The sequence below is a fragment of the Triticum aestivum genome, chromosome 6B, assembly GCF_018294505.1.
Source record: "Triticum aestivum cultivar Chinese Spring chromosome 6B, IWGSC CS RefSeq v2.1, whole genome shotgun sequence".
Taxonomy (NCBI): Eukaryota; Viridiplantae; Streptophyta; class Magnoliopsida; order Poales; family Poaceae; genus Triticum; species Triticum aestivum.
Genome location: NC_057810.1, coordinates 141,911,202 through 141,932,288, shown reverse-complemented (window position 1 = coordinate 141,932,288; position 21,087 = coordinate 141,911,202). Strand labels below are relative to the sequence as shown.

At 43.9% G+C, this 21,087-nt stretch overlaps 1 protein-coding gene and 1 long non-coding RNA gene across 3 annotated transcripts; both read left to right on the top strand.

Annotated features, from left to right (window-relative positions):
- The first annotated feature begins 470 nt into the window (after positions 1–470).
- Positions 471–14,219, top strand: LOC123136217 (cycloartenol synthase). The gene is made up of 18 exons (XM_044555548.1): positions 471–977; positions 2,125–2,310; positions 2,395–2,484; positions 2,558–2,752; positions 2,854–2,938; positions 3,025–3,191; positions 4,238–4,426; positions 5,226–5,339; positions 5,554–5,676; positions 5,797–5,919; positions 6,154–6,252; positions 10,446–10,502; positions 10,779–10,825; positions 10,910–11,053; positions 11,136–11,313; positions 11,676–11,756; positions 11,842–11,925; positions 13,830–14,219. The coding sequence occupies exons 1-18, from the start codon at positions 777–779 to the stop codon at positions 13,947–13,949; spliced, it is 2,283 nt and encodes a 760-aa protein (XP_044411483.1). The 5' UTR covers positions 471–776; the 3' UTR covers positions 13,950–14,219.
- Positions 14,220–14,840: 621 nt separating this feature from the next.
- LOC123136218 (uncharacterized) lies at positions 14,841–17,599 on the top strand. 2 transcript variants are annotated; one of them, XR_006466680.1, is made up of 6 exons: positions 14,841–15,440; positions 15,792–15,890; positions 16,139–16,168; positions 16,451–16,524; positions 16,618–16,692; positions 17,228–17,599. It is a non-coding gene; the product is annotated as an uncharacterized lncRNA (long non-coding RNA). The 2 variants fall into 2 exon arrangements; XR_006466681.1 differs by lacking the exon at positions 16,139–16,168.
- The last annotated feature ends 3,488 nt before the right edge of the window (positions 17,600–21,087 follow it).

The window sequence follows — 21,087 nt, the reverse complement described above, 5'->3', positions numbered from 1 at the left end:
ACGGATGAGGCCGGACAAGATAGGGTCGCGCGGTGGAGTTGGCCTTAAATGGACGCGGACAGGATGGGGTAAAAGGATGTGGTGGCGCGCTGGGCGCACGGCCACCACATCTCAGGACAGACCCGGACATGACCCCATCCCCATGCCCAAACGGATAGAATCCGGATAAAACGGACGTCTGTTTGAGGTCGCGCGGTGGAGTTGGCCTAAAGAGTCAGCTTTGTCATGTTTCACACTCCCCGCTATGACCAGCTAGCAAAGGAGGGGATACCGGGATGCCCAAGGATGGGCAGCGATGCGTCTCCGCACAAAAAAAGAGAGGAGAGAGACTAGTGGTACTGGTTGGACGATGAGCTGGACGTCGTCGACGCGGAACAGATCGGACGGCATCACGGTACTACCAGGACGCTGACACCTATCACGCTCCACCACCTGCCCACAAAACCCCAACCCCCCTCTCCCCTCTCTCCCCTCCACGAGCGGGTCAGAGAGCCTGCAGGCGTTGAGCCAAAAAGCCACTGCCGAGAAAGAGATAGAGGGGGCGAGAGACGTCCCACGCCACGTCGCCGCACCGCGCGCTCCCGTCCAAACCCCACTCCAGCCCCGCCCCGCCCCGCGCGATCCGAAACCCCCACTAACAAATCCTTCGCCGGATCGGGCCGGCAGATCTCGCCATTGCCCATTTGTCCTGCTCCGCCCTCACCCTCTGCTCCTCCTGCTGCTAGTGCCGGCGGCGGTTGCGCAGTACTGTTCGGTTGGTCGCCGGGGCCGGAGGGATGTGGCGGCTGAAGATCGCGGAGGGCGGGGCCGACCCCTGGCTGCCCACCAAGAACGCGCACGTCGGCCGCCAGGTCTGGGAGTTCGACGCCGCCGCCGACGACCCCGACGCCCTCGCCGCCGTCGACGCCGCGCGCCGGGAGTTCACCGCGCGCCGCCACCAGCTCAAGCACAGCGCCGACCTCCCCATGCGCATCCAGGTGACCCGACGAATCCAATGCCCCCTCCCGCCCCTCCCCCTCGGTCGCCGCTGCCCTGCCCTGCATGCCACGATTCCGGCTGGCTCCGTGACGGCGAAGCCCCGCAGTTTTTTTTTCCTACCGTAGCTACATTTTTCTCACCTGGACGAGGCCGCCCGAAATTCCCGACGACTAGTCGTCGCGTACTGCTCAATCAAGGCAGCAGCGAGCCGCCTTACCCTTCAAAACGAGTTTAATGCGCAGCGAGAGTACAGTATAATATACTATATGCTGCAACCTTTCTAAGGAAAGGAAGATTGCGGCATCATACTGTCAAGTCTCTCCTACACCACTTGGCAAAGGTTTTAATGCGCAGCGAGTATGCTGAGATCCGATCTTGCATACGTATATACTACGATGAATATCCGAGACGCAAGAGCCACTCTCCGGATGGGCACGGGCACGGCCCCCCTTTCCCGTTGCCAACTGCTCCTACTTCAGCTTTTAATGCCCACCAGAAGCACAGTACAGTGCACGCGATCGGCAAGTGTGCTGACTGACGCTGGGCGCTTGGTTCTCTGAACGAGAGGCATGACTCCTGCAGTTCTTTCTTTCCGTTAATAGGAACCAGGAAATTTCCAGGTGTACTACAGCTGTGTACTACCAAGCAACCCCAAAGAGCAAGCGAGGAGAGTGTATCCTGTAGCAGACTCGATTTAAGCAACGTTCAGCTGAACGGTAGCTATCGCCATTTATAACAGCACTTGTGATCAGAAGGTCTATGATGTTGATTGATGACATGCTTGTGTTGCGTGTGGTAGAAGGAAGGACACGGTATCGCTGTTATCTCCACTAGAGTCATTTCCCTTACCTTCAGGTTAAAAGGTTTTTAACCCAATTACCACAGAGATGGTCGATACTTTTCAGGACTGGGTTAAGAGTTAAGACCAGAAGCACAATTTATAGTGCTCTAACAGTACTATTTAGCAACAGGGCAGACCAATTCTTGACGCTGGAATAGTGATATTTTCCTGAGTCTTTTCCTTTTTGTTCTACCACTTCAGTTCAACTTGCCTGTGGATTCTTTGTACTACTAAAACTAGGGTGTTTTTCTACTTGGAATATCTCCGTAGCTTCTAAAGCGTTCGTGCTCTTGTATGTACTGCAGCTTGCAAAAGAAAATCCACTTAAGTTGGATCTTCCTGCTATCAAGCTGGGGGAGAATGAAGATGTCACGGAGGAAGCCGTATCGACCACTTTGAAAAGGGCGCTCAGCACCTTTTCTACTCTCCAGGCACACGATGGACACTGGCCTGGGGATTATGGGGGTCCTATGTTCCTTATGCCAGGATTGGTACTTCCCCTGGCTTGACATTTCATTTAAAAACTTGTTTATGTCATATGGAAACTTACTCACTGCATTTTATCTTCTATTCAGCTTATAATGCTACATGTTACTGGAGCACTGAACACTGTTTTATCATCAGAACATCAAAAGGAGATCCGTCGATATCTCTATAATCATCAGGCAAGGATCTATTTGCCAACTGTGCCATCTCACAGTGGATAAAGTAAATAATTTTTTTGGTGATTGTGTGTAGAATGAAGATGGAGGTTGGGGATTACACATTGAGGGTCCAAGCACCATGTTTGGCTCAGCCTTGACCTATGTTTCTTTGAGATTGCTTGGTGAGGGCCCAGATAGTGGAGATGGAGCTATGGAGAAAGGTCGAAACTGGATTTTAGACCATGGGGGAGCAACTTATATAACATCATGGGGAAAGTTTTGGCTTGCGGTATGGAATTAACATTTTTTCCTCTCTATGAAGGCTGCTTCCATTTTGCACAATCTGGCTATGGCCTAAGGAATTCCTCCTAATTCCCTGACTTATTTAAGGTACTTGGTGTATTTGATTGGTCTGGTAACAATCCACTGCCACCGGAAATATGGATGTTGCCGTATTGCCTGCCAGTCCACCCAGGTTCTTTTTTGCACTATGCCAGCATTAATTGCTTTGATCTTCGATGTTGGTTATGTCTTGCTGATATGCCTGACGCTATCGTGCAGGTCGAATGTGGTGTCACTGCAGAATGGTCTATCTACCCATGTGCTACGTTTATGGAAAGAGGTTTGTCGGCCAAATTACACCAATTATATTGGAACTAAGAAATGAACTCTTCAAAGTCCCCTACAGCGAGGTTGATTGGGACAGTGCTCGCAATCTCTGTGCTAAGGTTTGCTTATCTCAATCTTTCTTAGTAATGTTGATGTGTGCGAGGCAAATTTCTTATGGGCCAGGATGAATCAGAGTTAATGGAAAAATCCTAAGTAGATCTACTTGTGCCAATGTGGTCCTCACTCTAGGAAAGAGTCTTTAAGATGACCCATAGCCAAGGTACAAAGTCTTTAAGAAACCTCATTGCCAAAGTACAGGGTCTTTAAGAAGTCCCATTGCCAACATAATGAGTTGACATAGCCATTTTGATTTGAATAGCAGTATGGGCCATGAATATGAAATACAGTTTCAGAAATATTCGTTGTACCACTGAATAGTTTACTAGTCCTTGGTTCGGAGGCTTTGATATAAGCAGCCTGCAAGCTTGATGGGGATTGCCTTGTATTCCCAGATTTTCATGCTTGTAAGTTGCTATCGTACACTGCCTGGTGCAGGAGAAAGACTGATTGCGGTGCATCTTCCATGTGAATGTGGTCAAAGCGTTTTGTTGTGCTAGTTATAACTCATGATTCAATAGGTGATAACATCTGAAAACACAATAGATTGGGATACCATAGCCGCCTGAAGAGCACGGTTCCCTCTCATTTGTGCTTGCTTCATAATTGCAGACTCAATTAACATAATTATCTTAATGTAGCTGGCTCTTTGTGGTATTTGAATATTCTTCAAGAATTCTGGTGCATTTACCGTTATTGCTTGTGTAAACATAGTAGCGAAATAATCCCGCTGTGTTACATAAGATAGTAAGTATTGTATAATAGTCCGGTTTTCCGTGATTTTTTTCCCATTCCTCTTTACAAATAGCCTATATGGGTTCGCAATCAATAGCATCTTCACCATTGAGAGTATTCCCTTTTCCTTCAAAGAATAGATCATAGATTACTGGTCTTAGCGGAAGGGAAGTAATTATAGATATATAGTTAATCTTTGAAATTTATAGAAGCCTAAGCTGCCCTATTTATCTTTCTTTATCTGCATGATGTCTATTTAGGATCTAATGATTAAGATTGTTCTTTGAAGGGTTTTTCTTGCGCTTTATTGTAGGAAGATCTGTACTACCCACATCCACTCATACAAGATATCTTATGGGCCACTCTCCATAAATTTGTCGAACCTGTTATGATGCACTGGCCTGGGAACAAACTGAGAGAGAAATCTTTGAACCATGTCATGCAGCATGTTCATTATGAAGATGAGAACACTCGATACATTTGCATTGGTCCTGTGAACAAGGTAATTTGAAGAATATGCTTGCCTGCTGATCCGCCTTTTGTCTTTTTCTTGCTTCAAGCATCAGGATGATCCTTTCGTCTTGTAAGATTGAAACATAATAACTGCAGTGCTTTATTTCATGCATGCCTCTTTAAACTTTCTGGTTTTGCTGGCCTGATTGTCCAGCCACTGTACTGTAGCAGTACCTGTGCCCAAATCGCATGTGAGAACTAAAGATATTTCTATCTACAGCCTTGTAATTGACCACAATTGCAGCAGCAAGTTCACCTATTGTTACTTCATGTAATACCATATGCCACGATTATATATTGCGGGTTTGCCCTTTGGTTTTAAAACATGTACACTTCTATGTCACAAGGGCTGAAGGACTTGTGGACAGTATCCTCTAATGCCAAGCTAGTGTCCCCTAATGCAAACCATAGTGTTCAGTAATGCTAAACCATAATCCTCTGTAAAGCGCACAGAAGTTACAAACAAGCATTATTTGAATGGTTTGTGAAGCTTTACAGGGGTTTATTTCATTTCTGCTCCAATTCATAATATTTTTAAATCGGAAATTGTTCTTAGTACCTTAATATATATGACGATTTCTTTAGTTTGGGACATGTGTTCATTTTGTTCACTTCTCCCTATCTTGCTGATTTAGTGGAGAAAGAATCCTCATATTCTATGATTTCTTGTTCAAAGCTTGTGAACTTACATACCAGGAGTTTAAACCTTAATAATGTCTAGATAAGTTTAATATATTCTCAAAAAAAATCATACTGTTCAACTGATTATTGAATAAATTTATGTGCAGGTATTAAATATGCTTGCTTGCTGGATTGAAGATCCAAACTCAGAAGCATTCAAGCTACACATTCCAAGAATATATGATTACTTATGGGTTGCTGAAGATGGCATGAAGATGCAGGTAATGAGTTTTTATTTACTTCATTCATTTACTTTTCACTAAGGCAGCTGCTACGATAGGAGACAGCTATTTGTCTATGTCTTACTGTCTTTACATGGAACTGGAAAGTTGTTTTTTTGTACTCGGTTAGTAACCGGATTTCCTGCTTATACCAGTCCATCATTAGCTTTTCTTTCTCTTTGATCATAATTGATCCAATTTCTGTCCACTGTAGGGTTATAATGGCAGCCAGCTCTGGGACACAGCTTTTGCAGTTCAAGCTATTGCGGCCACTGACCTCATTGAAGAGTTTGCTCCCACTCTTAAGCTGGCACATGATTACATTAAGAACTCTCAGGTACATGTCACATGGCTATTTGTTTATCAGTCAACACTTGAAGTGCATTTTACTTAACAAAAAAGAAACGTTTAAGTACATTTCAGTACTTAGTACTTACCTGTTGCTATTATATGAAAGGTTGTTGATGACTGCCCTGGAGATCTGAGTTACTGGTACCGTCACATATCTAAAGGTGCATGGCCCTTTTCTACAGCTGATCATGGTTGGCCTATATCAGATTGCACTGCAGAAGGACTAAAGGTGAGTTAGGCCGTCAGTATTACCAACAAGGAGCTACCTTCAAAGTTAAAACTTTGTCCTGTTTGAAATCTAGGAATTTTTATTCTTGCACCATACGGAATAAGAATCATTCTGGCTCTCATATGTATAAGATTTGGTTTTTAGCTGCTGGTATGTTGTGTCAATTGCCAAGTTCTCATATGCATAACCATTTGTTTTAAATAGTTTAATTGTTGAATTTTCTTTTACCTTCAGGCCTCATTATTGCTATCAAAGATTTCTCCAGAAATAGTGGGCGAACCAGTGGAAGTTAACAGACTATATGATGCTGTCAATTGTTTGATGTCTTGGATGGTAAATGCATTCAAACTTTTAGATTGTGTTAGTTGTAACTATTGTATCAGTTTGCCTAGAAGAGGGTCGATATCTCTCTCTCATGTCATGTGACCACTCAGTCTAGGAGTAGTGAATTGTTACTTTTTTATATATCTACTAGCTAGATGCCCGTGCGTTGCCACGGAATGGCAAATAATATACACACCAATAGAACTCCTTAGTAGCCATTTGTATCTCCTTAACTAACATCTTGCAATCAGATACTTACATGCAAGTGTAGCAAATGGTAAGGGATAAATGTAGGTCGCGCGCCTCTATTTTATCCTAGCTTGTTTTTTATCGACAAATAGGGTGGAACCATCCTAGCTCCAATCACGTGTTGTATAAATTTATGCTGAAATAAATATTTATATCCAAGCACAAAACAATGCAAATTGCAGCTCACAAATTTGTAAGAAATATGGAGTATAATACATCAAAAGTGGTACATGCTACGGGATCAAACAATTAGAACTAATATTAAACCAGTCATTTGCTTGCTTTTTCCCCCAGTATCTTCAGAGGAAAATGAGACAGATAGATAAACCAAATTTTGAGCTAGCTCTGTATCTTAATATAATGGGAGGTGGGAAGCAAAAAGGGAAAACCCAAAAGAAGGTATAGAAGCCTCACATCCAGGTTTTCAAGAGAGTGTCTTTGAAATGTTTCCATTAGTATTTCAATAGAGCAACATGCAGTGCTCACATTCAAAATCAGAACAGAGTATATGAAATGCATAGCATGTCCATCACCACAGAAACGAAGCAGGGAACCAATCGAAGAGGGCGTCAAACATAATACGAAAACTGCTGACAATATAAATGACACTAATAATAAAAAAAACTAATTCAGACATATTTTTTTCTTTCTCCTCTCTCAATGGCTATGATGTGAAATAATGCTCAAACTATTGACACATATGTTAGGGGAGAAGGTAAGGTCCTGAGTATAGCTATGAAGAAGATGGATAGTTCTTCAAGGCAACTACAAACAATTAACTGCCTAACCTGCAGGGATAACACAATACTACAGATTAAAAGATTTATTATTTGTGAACCACAATATGTAGCTTTGGATACTAAGAGCCAGTTAATTGCATGAGGTACATCCATCTTCTAGCAAGGCTCAGTGGCTACTTGAAACCAAAACATGGCTGTCGATGCTGCCCTCCACCTCCAGATCCTTACCGAAACGAGATAGAATTGCATTAGTGTACAAATAATAATGAGAACATGATAAAAGATGCCTGGTCAATTTGACAGTGAAATGATGCATATGGTATTTGACAGTCAAAATACAAGGTCTTTTGTACCTTTTTGCAGGGTCAATGTTGGTGTATGAAATATCAATACCTGGACACTAAATATGAGCTGGTAAATTTGTGCAGATAATAAAATAAACATATGTGTGAGCTGCAAATTTCTAGAATATAAACATACCTCTACATACATGCTGCTAATTTAACAACACAACACATTTTACGTTGAATGTAAGGAAACTCTGCTGAAGTAAAACTATTGGCAATCCGCATCCATATCTACATGCATCTTTGCAGCTCCAGCCCTGATGCAAACGTTTAAATTCCAGTCGTCATTTATTTCAAAAAACAGGAGTACCATTAACCTTCAATTTCACTGATCTAATGTAATTGAGAATCAACAAACTTATCAAGCATCCGATGAATCAGGATTTGGTAATTTTACCTCACTCAGTTTTATTATATATTAGGTTCCTGGAGCAGACAAGTGATTGATAATCTCCCTCTGCACATTCTCATCAATCCACACACACAGAGAAACAAACCCCAAAATTATCCATCCAGTAAGAAAATCATGTAGCAATAGTCACCACGCTTCAGTCGAGGATTAATTTATCACTAAGGAACCAACTCCACCAGCAGGATGATTTGCTGAACCCGCGATGACCAAATCCTAAAACTAAGCACAACGGGAAAGAAGCAAAAAAAACAGGACACACATACGTTCTTGCCTTCTTGATGTACTTCATGGGAACGAGCTCCTTGATGTGCTTGTCCTTGACCAGCATCATGTCGTCCGCATTTGTTCCTGCATGCGTTCGCAGCTGTTAGGCCTTGGTGTCGTCCACACAGTCCATGATTACCCCTGGTATGCTAGCTCGTCCTTTCCATCATGCGTTGCCGCTGCAGCCGGTATATATGTAGCTGCTTCCCTACAGAAGTTGTCCAGGATGTGGCTGGGTGGAGTGAATAAATATATGAAATGACCAATTATATACTACTCCATGGAATCATGAACCATCCAGATGCCAATTTTGTATACCACGTAAATTAGAAAGATGCACATCCAGTCCAGGTTGATGCTGCTTTTAGGATGTTAAGGATCTGAAACAGGAACCACTATCAGGGTCATAAATCAACCCTCTACTTTCACGGAGAAACACAACCTGGGAACAAAAAGAAAAGAGATGAATTCATATGAGAAGCTAGGTCAGGTAACACCTACTGTCTTCGTAGGCGGCGTCTTCCACGGCGTCGTCGCCATTGGCGCGATGTCCGTGATGCCGAAAGACGACCAGTTCCACGCGGAGATCGGGATCGTGCTTGCTCACGCCCTAGGGCACGGCGGCCATGAGGCGAAGGCGCTCGACGTTGGCTACCTACACGGCTTGGAGCGTGTTGAGGCGCTCGTGGACGCCCGCTCTTGAGAAGGTGGGATTCCCACTGCCGCCGCCGCCGCCCTGTACCTACTCTTCCTCCCTCTCTTTCTCCACCATCTCCTCCGGACGCGTCATGGGTGGGGATGGGGGTCTGGGGGAGCAACCACATGAAAGGGCAGAGAGGGTGGAGGAAGGGGGTCACGATGGAGGGGATCGTGGGAGCCCCGTATGAGAGGATCGTGCGTGCGTGGGTTTGTTTACAAAGATGGCTCGTGGCGGCTATTTTAGCGCTGCTCTTTTTTTTTCATTTGCGTGTTGAATGGGGGAGCGATCGTGGCCCTCGCCAGAGAGTTTTTTTTGTAGATGGTTATCGCTCGTGGGGCAGGAGGTCGAACCATCACGACGACGGCAGGTTCTCCTTTAATAGTAGAGATATCTATGCAAATATGAAAAGTATGAGTTAGAGTTTGATCCAAACAATCTTAGCCATTCTTAATATTTATGATCTTCATCTCACAGATCCAAGGGTTGAGAATTTTACTTGGAACCTTATCCCTTATTCTCTCCTCTAATAATGGTCTATTTGATCGATAGTTCATAAATAATAATGGATCGTCTATTTTAGTTGTACGTTTGTAGCTTACCGTTTAGTGTATGGTTAGTGCTTAGCCTTTCTTCCTTTGAGTAATGTACATGGTGAAAAATAATTTCAATACTGTACACTTACATTATAAATTTGGGTTTCTACATATATGGATATATTTTATTCTATGCAATATATATGGCAAGAAATTCCCTGCAGAATTATTATGCAAGGGTAAGGCTGTCTAGAAATTCCCTTCCCCACTTCCCACCTTTTGTGGGAGCTTTCAGCACTGGGTACGCCCTATTTTTGTAATATATATGGCTAGAAATGTGCATTGCATGTGGATGGTTGCTAGTATATACTATAAAGCATCAGATAGGTTTTGTCATATAGGATAATTCTATCTGCAAGTGCTTTTTTGCTATCAGTACATTACTGTGAAATGGTAAAATTTTGATATTTTACAAAGCTGCAGTTTGGTTATATCGCAGAAGGTATTTTATCTGCAAGTGCTTTCGGCCTTCAGGATAAGTACTGCTAAGCTGTTGATTAATATCGGGTAGTATTTCTATCTTCTGCTAAATTGCACAGATCATAAGGCAACACTGTATTAGTAAAGTGGTGTTATTTACTGAACACCAGGGCTCTCCCTTGCTGTATTCACTTCAAAACCAAAGTGGAGCAGTGGATTAATGGATACTGTGTAGTTGCAAATTGGACTTTGCTATGAAAATTTTGGTTGCCCTGGTAGCTCCACCAGATTATTGCCCCAGGGATAACGTATATAAAACTGTTGTGGACTAGACTCCTTCAAAAGGAAGAAACCTGTATTTCAAAGTCTCCAAAGTTTTGTTCCCAGCAGTTCTCTTCTATGTATTTTTTTTTGCATTATATGTAAAACATTATTTTGAGACGTGCCATTTTAACAAATTTGTTTTAATCTTTACAGAATGAAAATGGTGGCTTGGCAACATATGAACTCCAAAGGTCTTATGCCTGGCTTGAGGTATGTACCTGCCTCATTTGTTTGTTGTTGTGCTACCATTACAACTAGGAGGTTGCTCTTAAGTTGCGTGCTTCATGAAGTAATTGCCTCATTTGAACCATTAAATATCAAGTCAAAGAGGACAGGTACATCCATTAAAAAATCCATATTGAATTAATACAGGTTTACTGGACCGATGTTTCCTTTGTTTGAAAACTACAACCAATCATTAGTCATATAATCTTTCTTATTGATTTACGAAAATTCTTCCATCTGATTGTTTGTTAAACTGTTCAGCTTATCAACCCTGCCGAGACCTTCGGAGATATTGTGATTGATTACCCGTAAGATGCAATAACTTGTCAATTTTTATGCTGCTTGCCATAGAGAGACAAACTGAAAAAAAAATAATACTCTATTGGTGTCAGGTATGTGGAATGTACCTCAGCCGCAATTCAGGCCCTGACATCATTTAAAAAGCTCTATCCTGGGCACCGCAGGAAAGATGTAGATAACTGTATCAACAAAGCTGCTTGTTACATTGAGAGCATTCAAAGAAAAGACGGTTCCTGGTTAGTTTTCAGACACCATGTAGAAGAATACAAGTAATACATGCATATAACACTGCGTCGTTCTATATCCGTTTTCCTACAGGTATGGCTCTTGGGCTGTGTGCTTCACCTATGGCACATGGTTCGGAGTGAAGGGCCTAATAGCTGCAGGTCGAACCTTCAAGAGCAGTCCTGCAATCAGAAAGGCATGTGACTTTCTGATGTCAAAAGAGCTTCCTTTCGGTGGCTGGGGAGAAAGCTATCTGTCATCTCAAGATCAGGTAGATTCATTTCTACCTAGTTTTGTATATACTTGCAATCTTGTTTACTGGAATACTGGATTGCATCTCTATATTCCAATCTTCATCGTCAGTGTGCTGTGATAAATATTGTATGCCATTCTATTAGAATTAATGTTAATACTGTTACATATGAGTCAACGTAATGGACGACAACCTGATATAAAACTCTCTTTTTCATCTAAAGAGTCATTTGCTCTTTTTCCTGCTTTCACCGTTCACGACTGCATGCCCTGTAAAGCATGGTATTCTTGCATCTTGATCTTTAGATGCACATCGTCTTCCTGGGGACCATAAGGAAGTTTTACTAACCAATAATCATGTTTTGACTTCCATTCAATTAGGTTTACACCAATCTTGAAGGGAAGCATACTCACGCTGTCAACACTGGCTGGGCCATGCTGACTCTAATTGACGCAGGACAGGTGTGTTTACAGTTACCTGTGGATTGTGGTAGTACCATATGATGTGTTCATTCACGATGGTTCTTAAAATCTTGTTTGGGTACAGGCTGAGAGAGATCCGACGCCTCTGCATCGAGCAGCGAAGGTTTTGATAAACTTACAATCAGAGGATGGGGAATTTCCTCAGCAAGTAAGTCATAAATGCTTCACCACCATCTCATGGTTTCTCAACATACAAAATTTCTCTAGATCCAAAGGAAAACATTTTAGTAATAAACACAGCTGTGCATGTGAAGGCAGTTCAAACCAGTGCAGCGAAACGTAACTACTATTTGACCAGAGAAAACCTTTCCTTTTGCGAATCAAGAGCTTTATTACTCAATTAGGAGGATTACACGGTAGCTGAATACAACTAAGAAAGAAGACATATAGTTAATCCACAAACATTTCCTCTCTTCTGTGGCTTGCTTTGCACACCGGTGGGCTGCTTCATTGGCTTCCCTTTGCACAAACACCAGACCATGGCTCATAAACCCTCCCAAAAGCTCTTTGATTTCATGGCAAACAGCTGCATCCGCTGCTCTCTCTGAAAATTCAGAGTTGTACATCTTAACCATCTCTTTAGTATCAATTTCAACACATATCCTGGAGTGGCCCATTCTTTGGCTAGTTGAATCCCGTCCTGGATAGTGTATAGCTCCATAGTTTGAACACTTGATGCAAATCGATACCACAAGGCCTGCGCTCGAATTAGGTTGCCCTCTGAATCTCGGACCACCAGCCCTGTGCTTCCACAGCCTGCCTGCTCAAGAAATGCCGCATCCACATTGATTTTCAGTGTCCCTTGTTCCGGTGCTTGCCAGCAAGCTTCCTCCCTGTCACCGCAGGGCGAGTAACTTCACCTGCTGTTTTAAATCAACGGCATTACCAAGTGCCCACTGAACAGAAGCTTGAACTGATCGGCCCTTCTCGTCGTGAGTACGAGCATTCCTTTCAGACCAAACCTCCCAGCAGCCGCACAATACAATGCATACAAATTGGTCTGATCCCAGTTGTCTTCAATCAAATCTGAAGCTCACGATTGCGGATGTAGCACTGGGATTTGTATATGCATCATGGTCTTCATCTCCTTCCAGAAGAGTCTCGCCCGTGCATTCTAACAGAGCATGGGTTATAGTTTCCTCCTTGCAACATAGGTCGCAGAATGGGATTTTTTCTATGTATCTGGTGAGCAGAACAGATTTACATGGCACAAATCCTCTTATAACTCTCCACCAAAAGTTCCTGACTCTTGGTGGTACCGACAGTTTCCATAGTTTGTTCCAGAAGACATTTCCTGCCGTGCCTGAAGAAGATGGTTCATAGGAATGTGTCATACTTGTGCTCAGAATTTTATACACCGACCGAACAGAAAAATTAGCATTCCTCACCAACGCCCAGGCCGAACAATCTTCACCCCAGTCACTATTGGTGTTTTAGCAATAGCCTGAACATCAGGTGCTGCAAAGTTTGCTTCGAAGACATTAAGATCCAAACTATTATTCTGAAGATCAATAAGCTCCTCCACCTTAGTGACTGTATCCCCTGGTAACCGAATAATTGGACGATAGCCATAGAGGGTATCCAAGGGTCCTCCCATATGTTAATACTAGCACCATCCCCCACATGTTTAATCAGCCCTAGTTTCAGGGATTCTCTTCCATGTAAGTATGAGAGGAGTTCCTCTTTTTTGTTGCTGCCAAGAAATCTAAATCATGATAATATCGGCCTTTGAGCACCTATGCACAAAGCGAGTCAGGGTTGGTCAATAGCCTCCACCCTTGTTTAGCCAACATGGCTTGATTAACTAGGCCAAAATCCCCTCACATTTTGGGATAGCTATGTCCTGCACTTTTTCCAATGCATTTTCTTTTTATCACCTCCCCACCAGAATCCGCAACAATACTTGTGATCTTTTTGCATGTCTCTTTGGACAGTCTAAAACATCCCATTGAATAGGTAGGAATTGCTCGTCTTTTTGCATGATATTTGATACAGTGCTAGGGAAGCTCAAGCGTTATATGATCTAAATTTGTTTTTTGTCGCATTTAACAGGAGATCATGGGAGTCTTCAACAAGAACTGCATGATCAGCTACTCCCAGTATCGGAACATCTTCCCCATCTGGGCGCTCGGCGAGTACCGCTGCCGAGTGCTGGGCGCGGGCAAGAAGTAGTACCATCTTCCTTCTCTTTGGCCGGGTTACGTGGTGGAGATCTGGTAGCCATATAGATTTTCTTTAACCATTTGATGAGTAGAGGAATAAACTGGTTTGTACATCTAAATCTGGTCTGGAGAGGGGTATATATGTCGCCTGTAGGGCCTGTTTGGTTGGATACCTAAACACCGTGCCTGGAGAAATGGACTGCCTGGATTGAGCCTGAGATGATTGAAAATATTGCCTGGCGAGGCTATGTGCGTTTGGTTGATGTCCTTGGACTGACGATGTGCGTCCCCTGTGCGTCAGAGTACTTAAATCATTTAAATACAGCCGGGCTGCTGCTGTAGGAATAAGGAATAGGAAGCATGAGTACCCTGCGGGTGTGAAAGTCCCTTTCTACTCCAAAGCTCATATGAGCTTGGAATGAACAGCAAATTCCAGAAAAATACTCCCTCCATTCCATATTATAATGCGCATAGATTTTTGCATAGATTCCGAAATATAGTGCGGATAAGCTGCTTTGGACAAAAGTAGCCCAAGCAGTCGGAGGGCAATTCCTGTCCAAATGAGAACGCCAGCTCACGCATCTATAATACCTAAATAGTTTATCCCCACTATCCTATTTCTCTTGACATGCAGCCTGTCCACATCAGCAAGCCAGCCACATCATCATTTGACTACTGGCTTACAGGAGGGACCGACCATGAGTTCACCAGCGTAAAAAATGGCCACATCAGCGTTCAGTTACCGGTTGGGAGGATGGACCATCGGCCCATCAGCGCCACACACGGACGTCATTCTCCCTCGAGTCAGCCCACCCACCTGCTCTCTCTCTCTCAGTTGTGAACCCACCGTGTCTCAAAAAAAAAGTTGTGAACCCACCAAGATTATTTCTCCTGAAAAAAGGACCAGTCTTTCCTGTATTCATCTTTCCCCCGATTATTCCCCACGTCGGCGGTCAGATCCATAGGCCCTCACGACGTTGATCTGTCTGAGCCCTGCTCGCTCCAGCGGCCTTCCCACGATGGCGGTCAGAGCCAGAGGACCTCCCTCATGGCATTGCTCTGCTCCATGCCGTTCTGCGTCGGCGGCCGCCATGGACAGATCGGACATTCGGACACGACGCGTCCCCAGTTCCAGCGGGATCGGGAAGGAAGAGGACGGCGATCTACGGAGTACAGCTGAAGCTCATGTTCTCCTGTTGTTCTTCACTCTTTTTTTTCCCTTTGCTCACACGAGCCGTACATAGCCCGTTGCTTCAACTGCTGTGCAGCCCAATGCTTGAAATGGCCCACACTGTTTATCTTCTCCGTTTCCATAACTACCTCCTAAAAAGAAAAAAATCTGCTGCAGGTAATTGATGGTCGACGCTCCGCTTCCTCTCCCCACGATGTCCACAAGAAACTGACGGGTTCCCTTTTAAAGTTGCTGCCCCACTCATTTTATTCCCATCGTCCTCCCATATGGATGGATGTCTGCCATACGACGCTCATACTGCTGCCAGTGGTCAGCAACTCTCTCCTCTCTCCTAGCCATTCCCTATGTCAGTCATCTTGGTTATTCTTCCTCTCTCCTAGCCATTCCCTATGTCAGTCATCTTGGTTATTGCGCCTCAGGTTTATGGGTCCTATTGGCACATAATGTCCCCATCCATCACTAATTCTGAATTTTTGTGTGTTTCGTTGATATGTACATATAATTTTGGTTGATTGAATACATAGCTTTCAATTTCTGTTCTTTCTCTATTCCGGATGTTTGATTGATATGCTCATTTGTTTGATTGAATACACAACCTTGCATTTTAATTCTTTCCCTATTCCAATTCTGAATTTAATTTTTGCTTGATTCAATATGTAGCCTTCCATTTAAATCCTTCGGGTTTCTTCTCGGCTGCCTTGGGATCGAGCTGCTGTTTTCTTACTGAAGATTACTCCCCACACACTCTCCAATATGAAGGTAGATGCAAGTTACAGTTTCTGAGTAATTTTATTACGGTATACACATGGGAAGATTACTATTTAGTTTCTGACTATATGCGTTTCTGAGCGTTTGTGGGAAGATTACTTTTCAGTTTGTGGCTACATGCAAATTTATGTTTCAGTTTCTGAGTTTTTGTGGGAATATTACTATTCAGTTTCTAACCATATGCAAATTCATGTTTCATACTGGAACCTTTTTCTAATTATATTTTCTTACTGATGAAGAGTACTTCCCAGGCACGCTCCAATCTGAAGGTATATGCAAATTCAAATGTTTTATGGCGAAGCATGTTGGCTCGCTTCCTTTTTTATTGAGGTTCCACAATAGTTCTTCTACACTTCCCTCTGTGTAATTGTTCCATGTAGATTTTAGGTAAAGAACACAAACTATGGATGCATTAATCGATTATTCTCGAGTTTCTTTTGTTTGGTCGACAAAGAATCACTGAAACTTAATAGTGTGCTGGAGATTACGAATAGATAGAAATTGTGAAGATAAACTTTTCATGCTACTTTTCCCATTTTATTTGCTTTTAGGCACAGTGAAGAGTTTCCTGGTGTCACAAGCTTACTCCAAATATCACATATACAAGTGTGTAAAGACTATCTAGGTACACAGCAAGATCCAAAAAAATCAATTAAGGTCTATCGATTGATCTAATTTTCCTTAATACATTGCGTTTGTGCAAAACCTGATTTTACAGCACATGCTCATCGGTGCTTCCGTCGGACTGCGCATCATGGGGTCGAAGCCTCCTGATCGAGGTGCATGCTTCAAGGTACAGCCTCCGCGCGCTCTCTCATAGCAATCTCGATGGAGTCAACCTCTCTTCCCGACCTTCCTCAGTTGCTATTTTTTCTATCTCAATTTCATTTGCTCATAATTGCTACCTCCTCTCTTCTCCTCATGTCAACCGGTCCCGTTTAATCCCGTTTAAAGTCCACTTATGGTATGATAGTTTAAAAAGGTTTTTTGTTTGTTTGAGGAAAATGAACTATCAAGCTAGCAAAAATTAACTAAACAGGATTGTGGACGCCATTTATCTGCCACTTACATCCATACTCTCTTCCCGACCTTCCTCAGTTGCTATTTCTTCTATCTCAATTTCATTAGCTCATAATTGCTACCTCGCCTTCAAATGTACTGGTTCTTAGTTATGGTTGACCCTTTTGTACAACAAATTATATTGGATTCATTGCAGCAATCACAGGTAGACCCACGCATAAACATGTGTCGGTTAATTTAGTTCTAATTTAAACTCTAATGGCCCCTTATTATTATTTTTTGAATCTCAATCTTATACTGGCTAGCAGATAAATCAACCTTGCGGTCATGGTGATGTTGAAGTCTCCCTTCATCTCCATCTGATGCATCACACAGCTGGCTCTACGGTTATTACGATGTTTTCTGTTTCTCCATCTCGCTGCCAGCTTGCAGCCTAAGCTTTACATAATGCAGAAGCATGCATAGTTGCGCATCAGAGAAGGCAAAAGTAATAATAATCAGAGGTGCCTAGGTATACTATCGTGAAAGACAACCCAAAATAAATAGCAGTATGTTGCACAAAATTGTTCCGCTGAGAAGACTAAAAAGTGAGTCTCTTGATTTATAGGTGACCCTTTTATTATAGAAAATCAGATTATGTGTAAACCCACGTTTTATATAATTTTTCAATGGAATGCACAACAATAGTTTCTACTATGATGCTATCATTGTTTTAGGTTCTACAAATGGATGAGATGTCTCTATTAGCTCTACTTCACGTTTTTTTCCTGATCACCTTGATGATAAGCTCTGAAGGTAAGGAGTTAAAGAAAAAAATTCAGATACACACATTGTCTGGCTTTTCGTCACATTTTCTCAAGATACTTTAAATAATATTTCCTTAAAAAATTTCCATGTCATTTTCATATACAATGTTTTCTTAAAATCTCATGTTTTTAAACATCAAATATTATTTAGCCGTTCCCGCAGCAACGCGCGGGGTATCATCTAGTTGGTATAAATGCTACACACAAAGGCGCATTATAAAGTGGAACAGAGGGAGTAGTAGAAAGTTTAGAAATATTCTGAATTTTTAGGGTGCAAATTTGACAAATATTCTCAGTGCTTGGAAATTTTCATCTCGAAACAACATTCATGTAAGACATGACAAAAGAAACAAAATCAGCACTCCAAAAATTCTTTCAAATATATCATTTTTGGAGCAACGGTTTTGATTTTTTTATCATGACTTTAAGGAATGTCATTTTATGATAAATTTCTGCAAGCACAGTTGTCAAAGTTTGCAACAAAAACAAATCATTTTTATTTATTTTACTATTTTTCTTCTGATTTTACTGTTCATTAGGGAGCATTTGAGCTTGGGAGTAGAAAGGGACTATCTATTTTACTGATTTCACTGTCCCTGCGGGTGCCCCTATTCAGCGACCTGCGCGCTCCCCTACCTCAGCGCTCAATTTGGCCAGCCCATGTGCGCATGCACCCCTGTTCTTTTGTCTCAAATTAAGTAAAATGATCAGGATTTCAAAAGGGTTATTAATATTAGAAATTATTCATCAATTTGAAAAATGTTCACAAAAACAAAAAAGTTTGGAATTCCATAAAATGTTCATAAATCAACAACTGTTCATGTTTTTTTAAATGTTCGAAAATTTCAAAAAATGTTCCCAAATAAAAAAAGTTCACCGATCCAAATGATGTTGGCAGATTCAAAAAAAATAATGAATTCAAAAAATGTTTGTGAAAACAGAAAACCAATCTTTGTGAATTTCCAAAAAAAATCTCAAATTTTAAAAAATGTTCATGGACTCGAAAAATGTTGACAATTTCAAAAAAAAGTAGCAAATTTGTGAAAAGTATTCATGATTTCATTTTTTAGGGTATTCGATAAATGCTCACAATTAGAAAAAAAATTCATGATTTCGGAAAATGTTCACGTTTCCAGAAAATTTTATATAAATACAACCAAAGTTTAACTTAAGACAGTACTAATATTAAGAGTAAATAAAAGCGAATAAAGTATATAATTAAATATTGTCCTTGGCACATCTGGTAGTGTTTTCTTAGGGTCAAATCTAGTAGCGTTCACCCGCAAAAAAAATATTAAAATCTAGTAGTGTTAAGAACCTTAATTCACTCTCCATTCATTGAGAGTGCAACCTTTACATGTCTGGCAGCATGCTGCAGTGGTCCGTTTTTCATGTAATTAATTGTGAAGTATATCTCCTTAGAGCAAATATGATAGGTAGGGTGATATAGACGGGCTATAAGACATGTCAAATTCGATTTTTGTACGATGGTACAAATGAAATGAAAGGATGTTGCATCAAATTTCAACCAACACACCTTATCCCGAGTCGTAACGACTAACTATTGTACAAGTGGATTATTAAGTCGGTTACGGCCTTTGAATGACACGACAATTTCGTATAGCCGGCTGCTGGCTATACAATTATTGTTCAACTTGCATCAACTTGCAGTACAAAACCTGGAGAATATTCCAACTGTCCATTCAATTAAATTGCCCTCAAACTTTCTCCTTGCATGCATGCACATACACTCACTCATTAATTTATGAGTGCTGCGTGTCGCTTCTCTCAGTGCCATTATCGACCGTTGCGTCGCAAGTTGATCAACTTGATTTCGCGCCCTCACTCACACGCCGCTCAACGCAACGCATCCCTGGACACAGGACGACCAATTCATTAGAGCAACTCTAACAGGGTAACCTATTTCATCCGCCGCAGTTCGTTTGGATCGGCACGGATAAAAATGGAGGCTCAACGCGCCGATCCAAACCCAAAACGCGTTCGCTTCGCGTCCGCGCCGACGTATTTGCGGCCCAAATTTGCGTTCCAAATGCGTCGGCGCGGACGCGAAACGGACACCACGCGCGCCTTCTCGACGTCCGTCGCGGCTCCACCTGGCGGTCGCCCAACCACCCGCCCCCTCGCCGGTCAGCTTAATTATGACCCCGGACCCACGCGTCAGCGACGACGGTCATCCTTTTTTTAAGCCGACCGTGTGGCGGGGCCGTCCTCATCCACTTCCCGTCCCATCTAGGCCACGCTCGCTCTCCCATCGCCGGCAAGCAAACCCTAGCCACCCAGCCGCCCAAATGGGGCTCTTCTGCGGCAGCAACAAGTCGAAGGGCAAGGCCCCCGTCGTCCCCTTCCCCGTGGAGTTCACCCCGCCTCCGCCTGCGTCGGCTCGCCGACAGAGGCAGCGGGTGAACGTGCCCGTGCACCAGGCGGAGTGGCACTAGCGCCACCGCGTGCCGCTGCCGTACCCCGACGTGACGCTGCCGCACGACTGGCATCTGGATCCGGAAAGGATCCCAGTGCCGGCGGCGCCGCGGTCGGCTAGGGCGCATGCAGAGGAGGTGCGTCGCCGGCGGGCGCTCCTGACGCCGGAGCAGCGCCGCGACGAGGCATACGCCTTCGACTCACCCAACTGGGCGCGCTGGTTCGCCTTCGAGCAAGAGGAGGCAAGGCGGCGCGGCGTGCGGGAGGTCGATCACAGCGTGCCGCTGCCGCCGCTCGTTGTCAGGAAGGAAGACCAGACGACAGAGGACGCCTACCAGGCGGCCCTTGCGGCGGTCTACCGGAAGAGCGAGAAGGACGAGCGGCGCAGGGCGGAGGCGGCAGAAGAAGAAGAAGCTCGGTACGAGGCGGCCATGGCCCTCTCCGCGGCCGGCGACTGCGTGCTGCCGCCGGTGGCCCCGCCGTCCCCTTCCCGATGCCTCGTCAAGGCCGACCCGGAGCCGCAGCCGTAGCCGAAGCCGGAGCCGGGATCCATCGCGAGCTTCTCTTGGACGGTAGTGGTGTGCGAGTGGGTGTCCACGCCACCGCTTTGGATGGAGGCGACCCAGGCGCAGGAGGCGGCCTACCTCGAGCACTGGCGCCAACGACGGCTGGCCGAGGAGCGGCGTTAAGGCGAGTACGAGGAGATGCTCGAGCGCAACCTCAAGGAGGAGGCGCGCCAGGCGGCGGCTGCACAGGCGGCGGCACAGCCCCCCGTGCCGGCACTACCCGCGCCGGAACAGCTGACCCGGACTATGTCGCCGCCGCATGGGCCACGGCGTTCCCCTGGGCCGGCCCTCCGCCGACGCTCATCGACCCTGAGAACGCCGCCGCCGCCGCCGCCTAGGGTGCGCTGGGCACCGCGCCGC

Bases quoted from the DNA above. Each gene is read 5' to 3' on its own strand.
- LOC123136217 (XM_044555548.1), top strand. From the start codon at position 777: ATGTGGCGGCTGAAGATCGCGGAGGGCGGGGCCGACCCCTGGCTGCCC. The intron at 5,920-6,153 runs GTGAGTTAGGCC...TTTTACCTTCAG, and splicing joins GCACTGCAGAAGGACTAAAG to GCCTCATTATTGCTATCAAA. The intron at 11,926-13,829 runs GTAAGTCATAAA...CGCATTTAACAG, and splicing joins ATGGGGAATTTCCTCAGCAA to GAGATCATGGGAGTCTTCAA.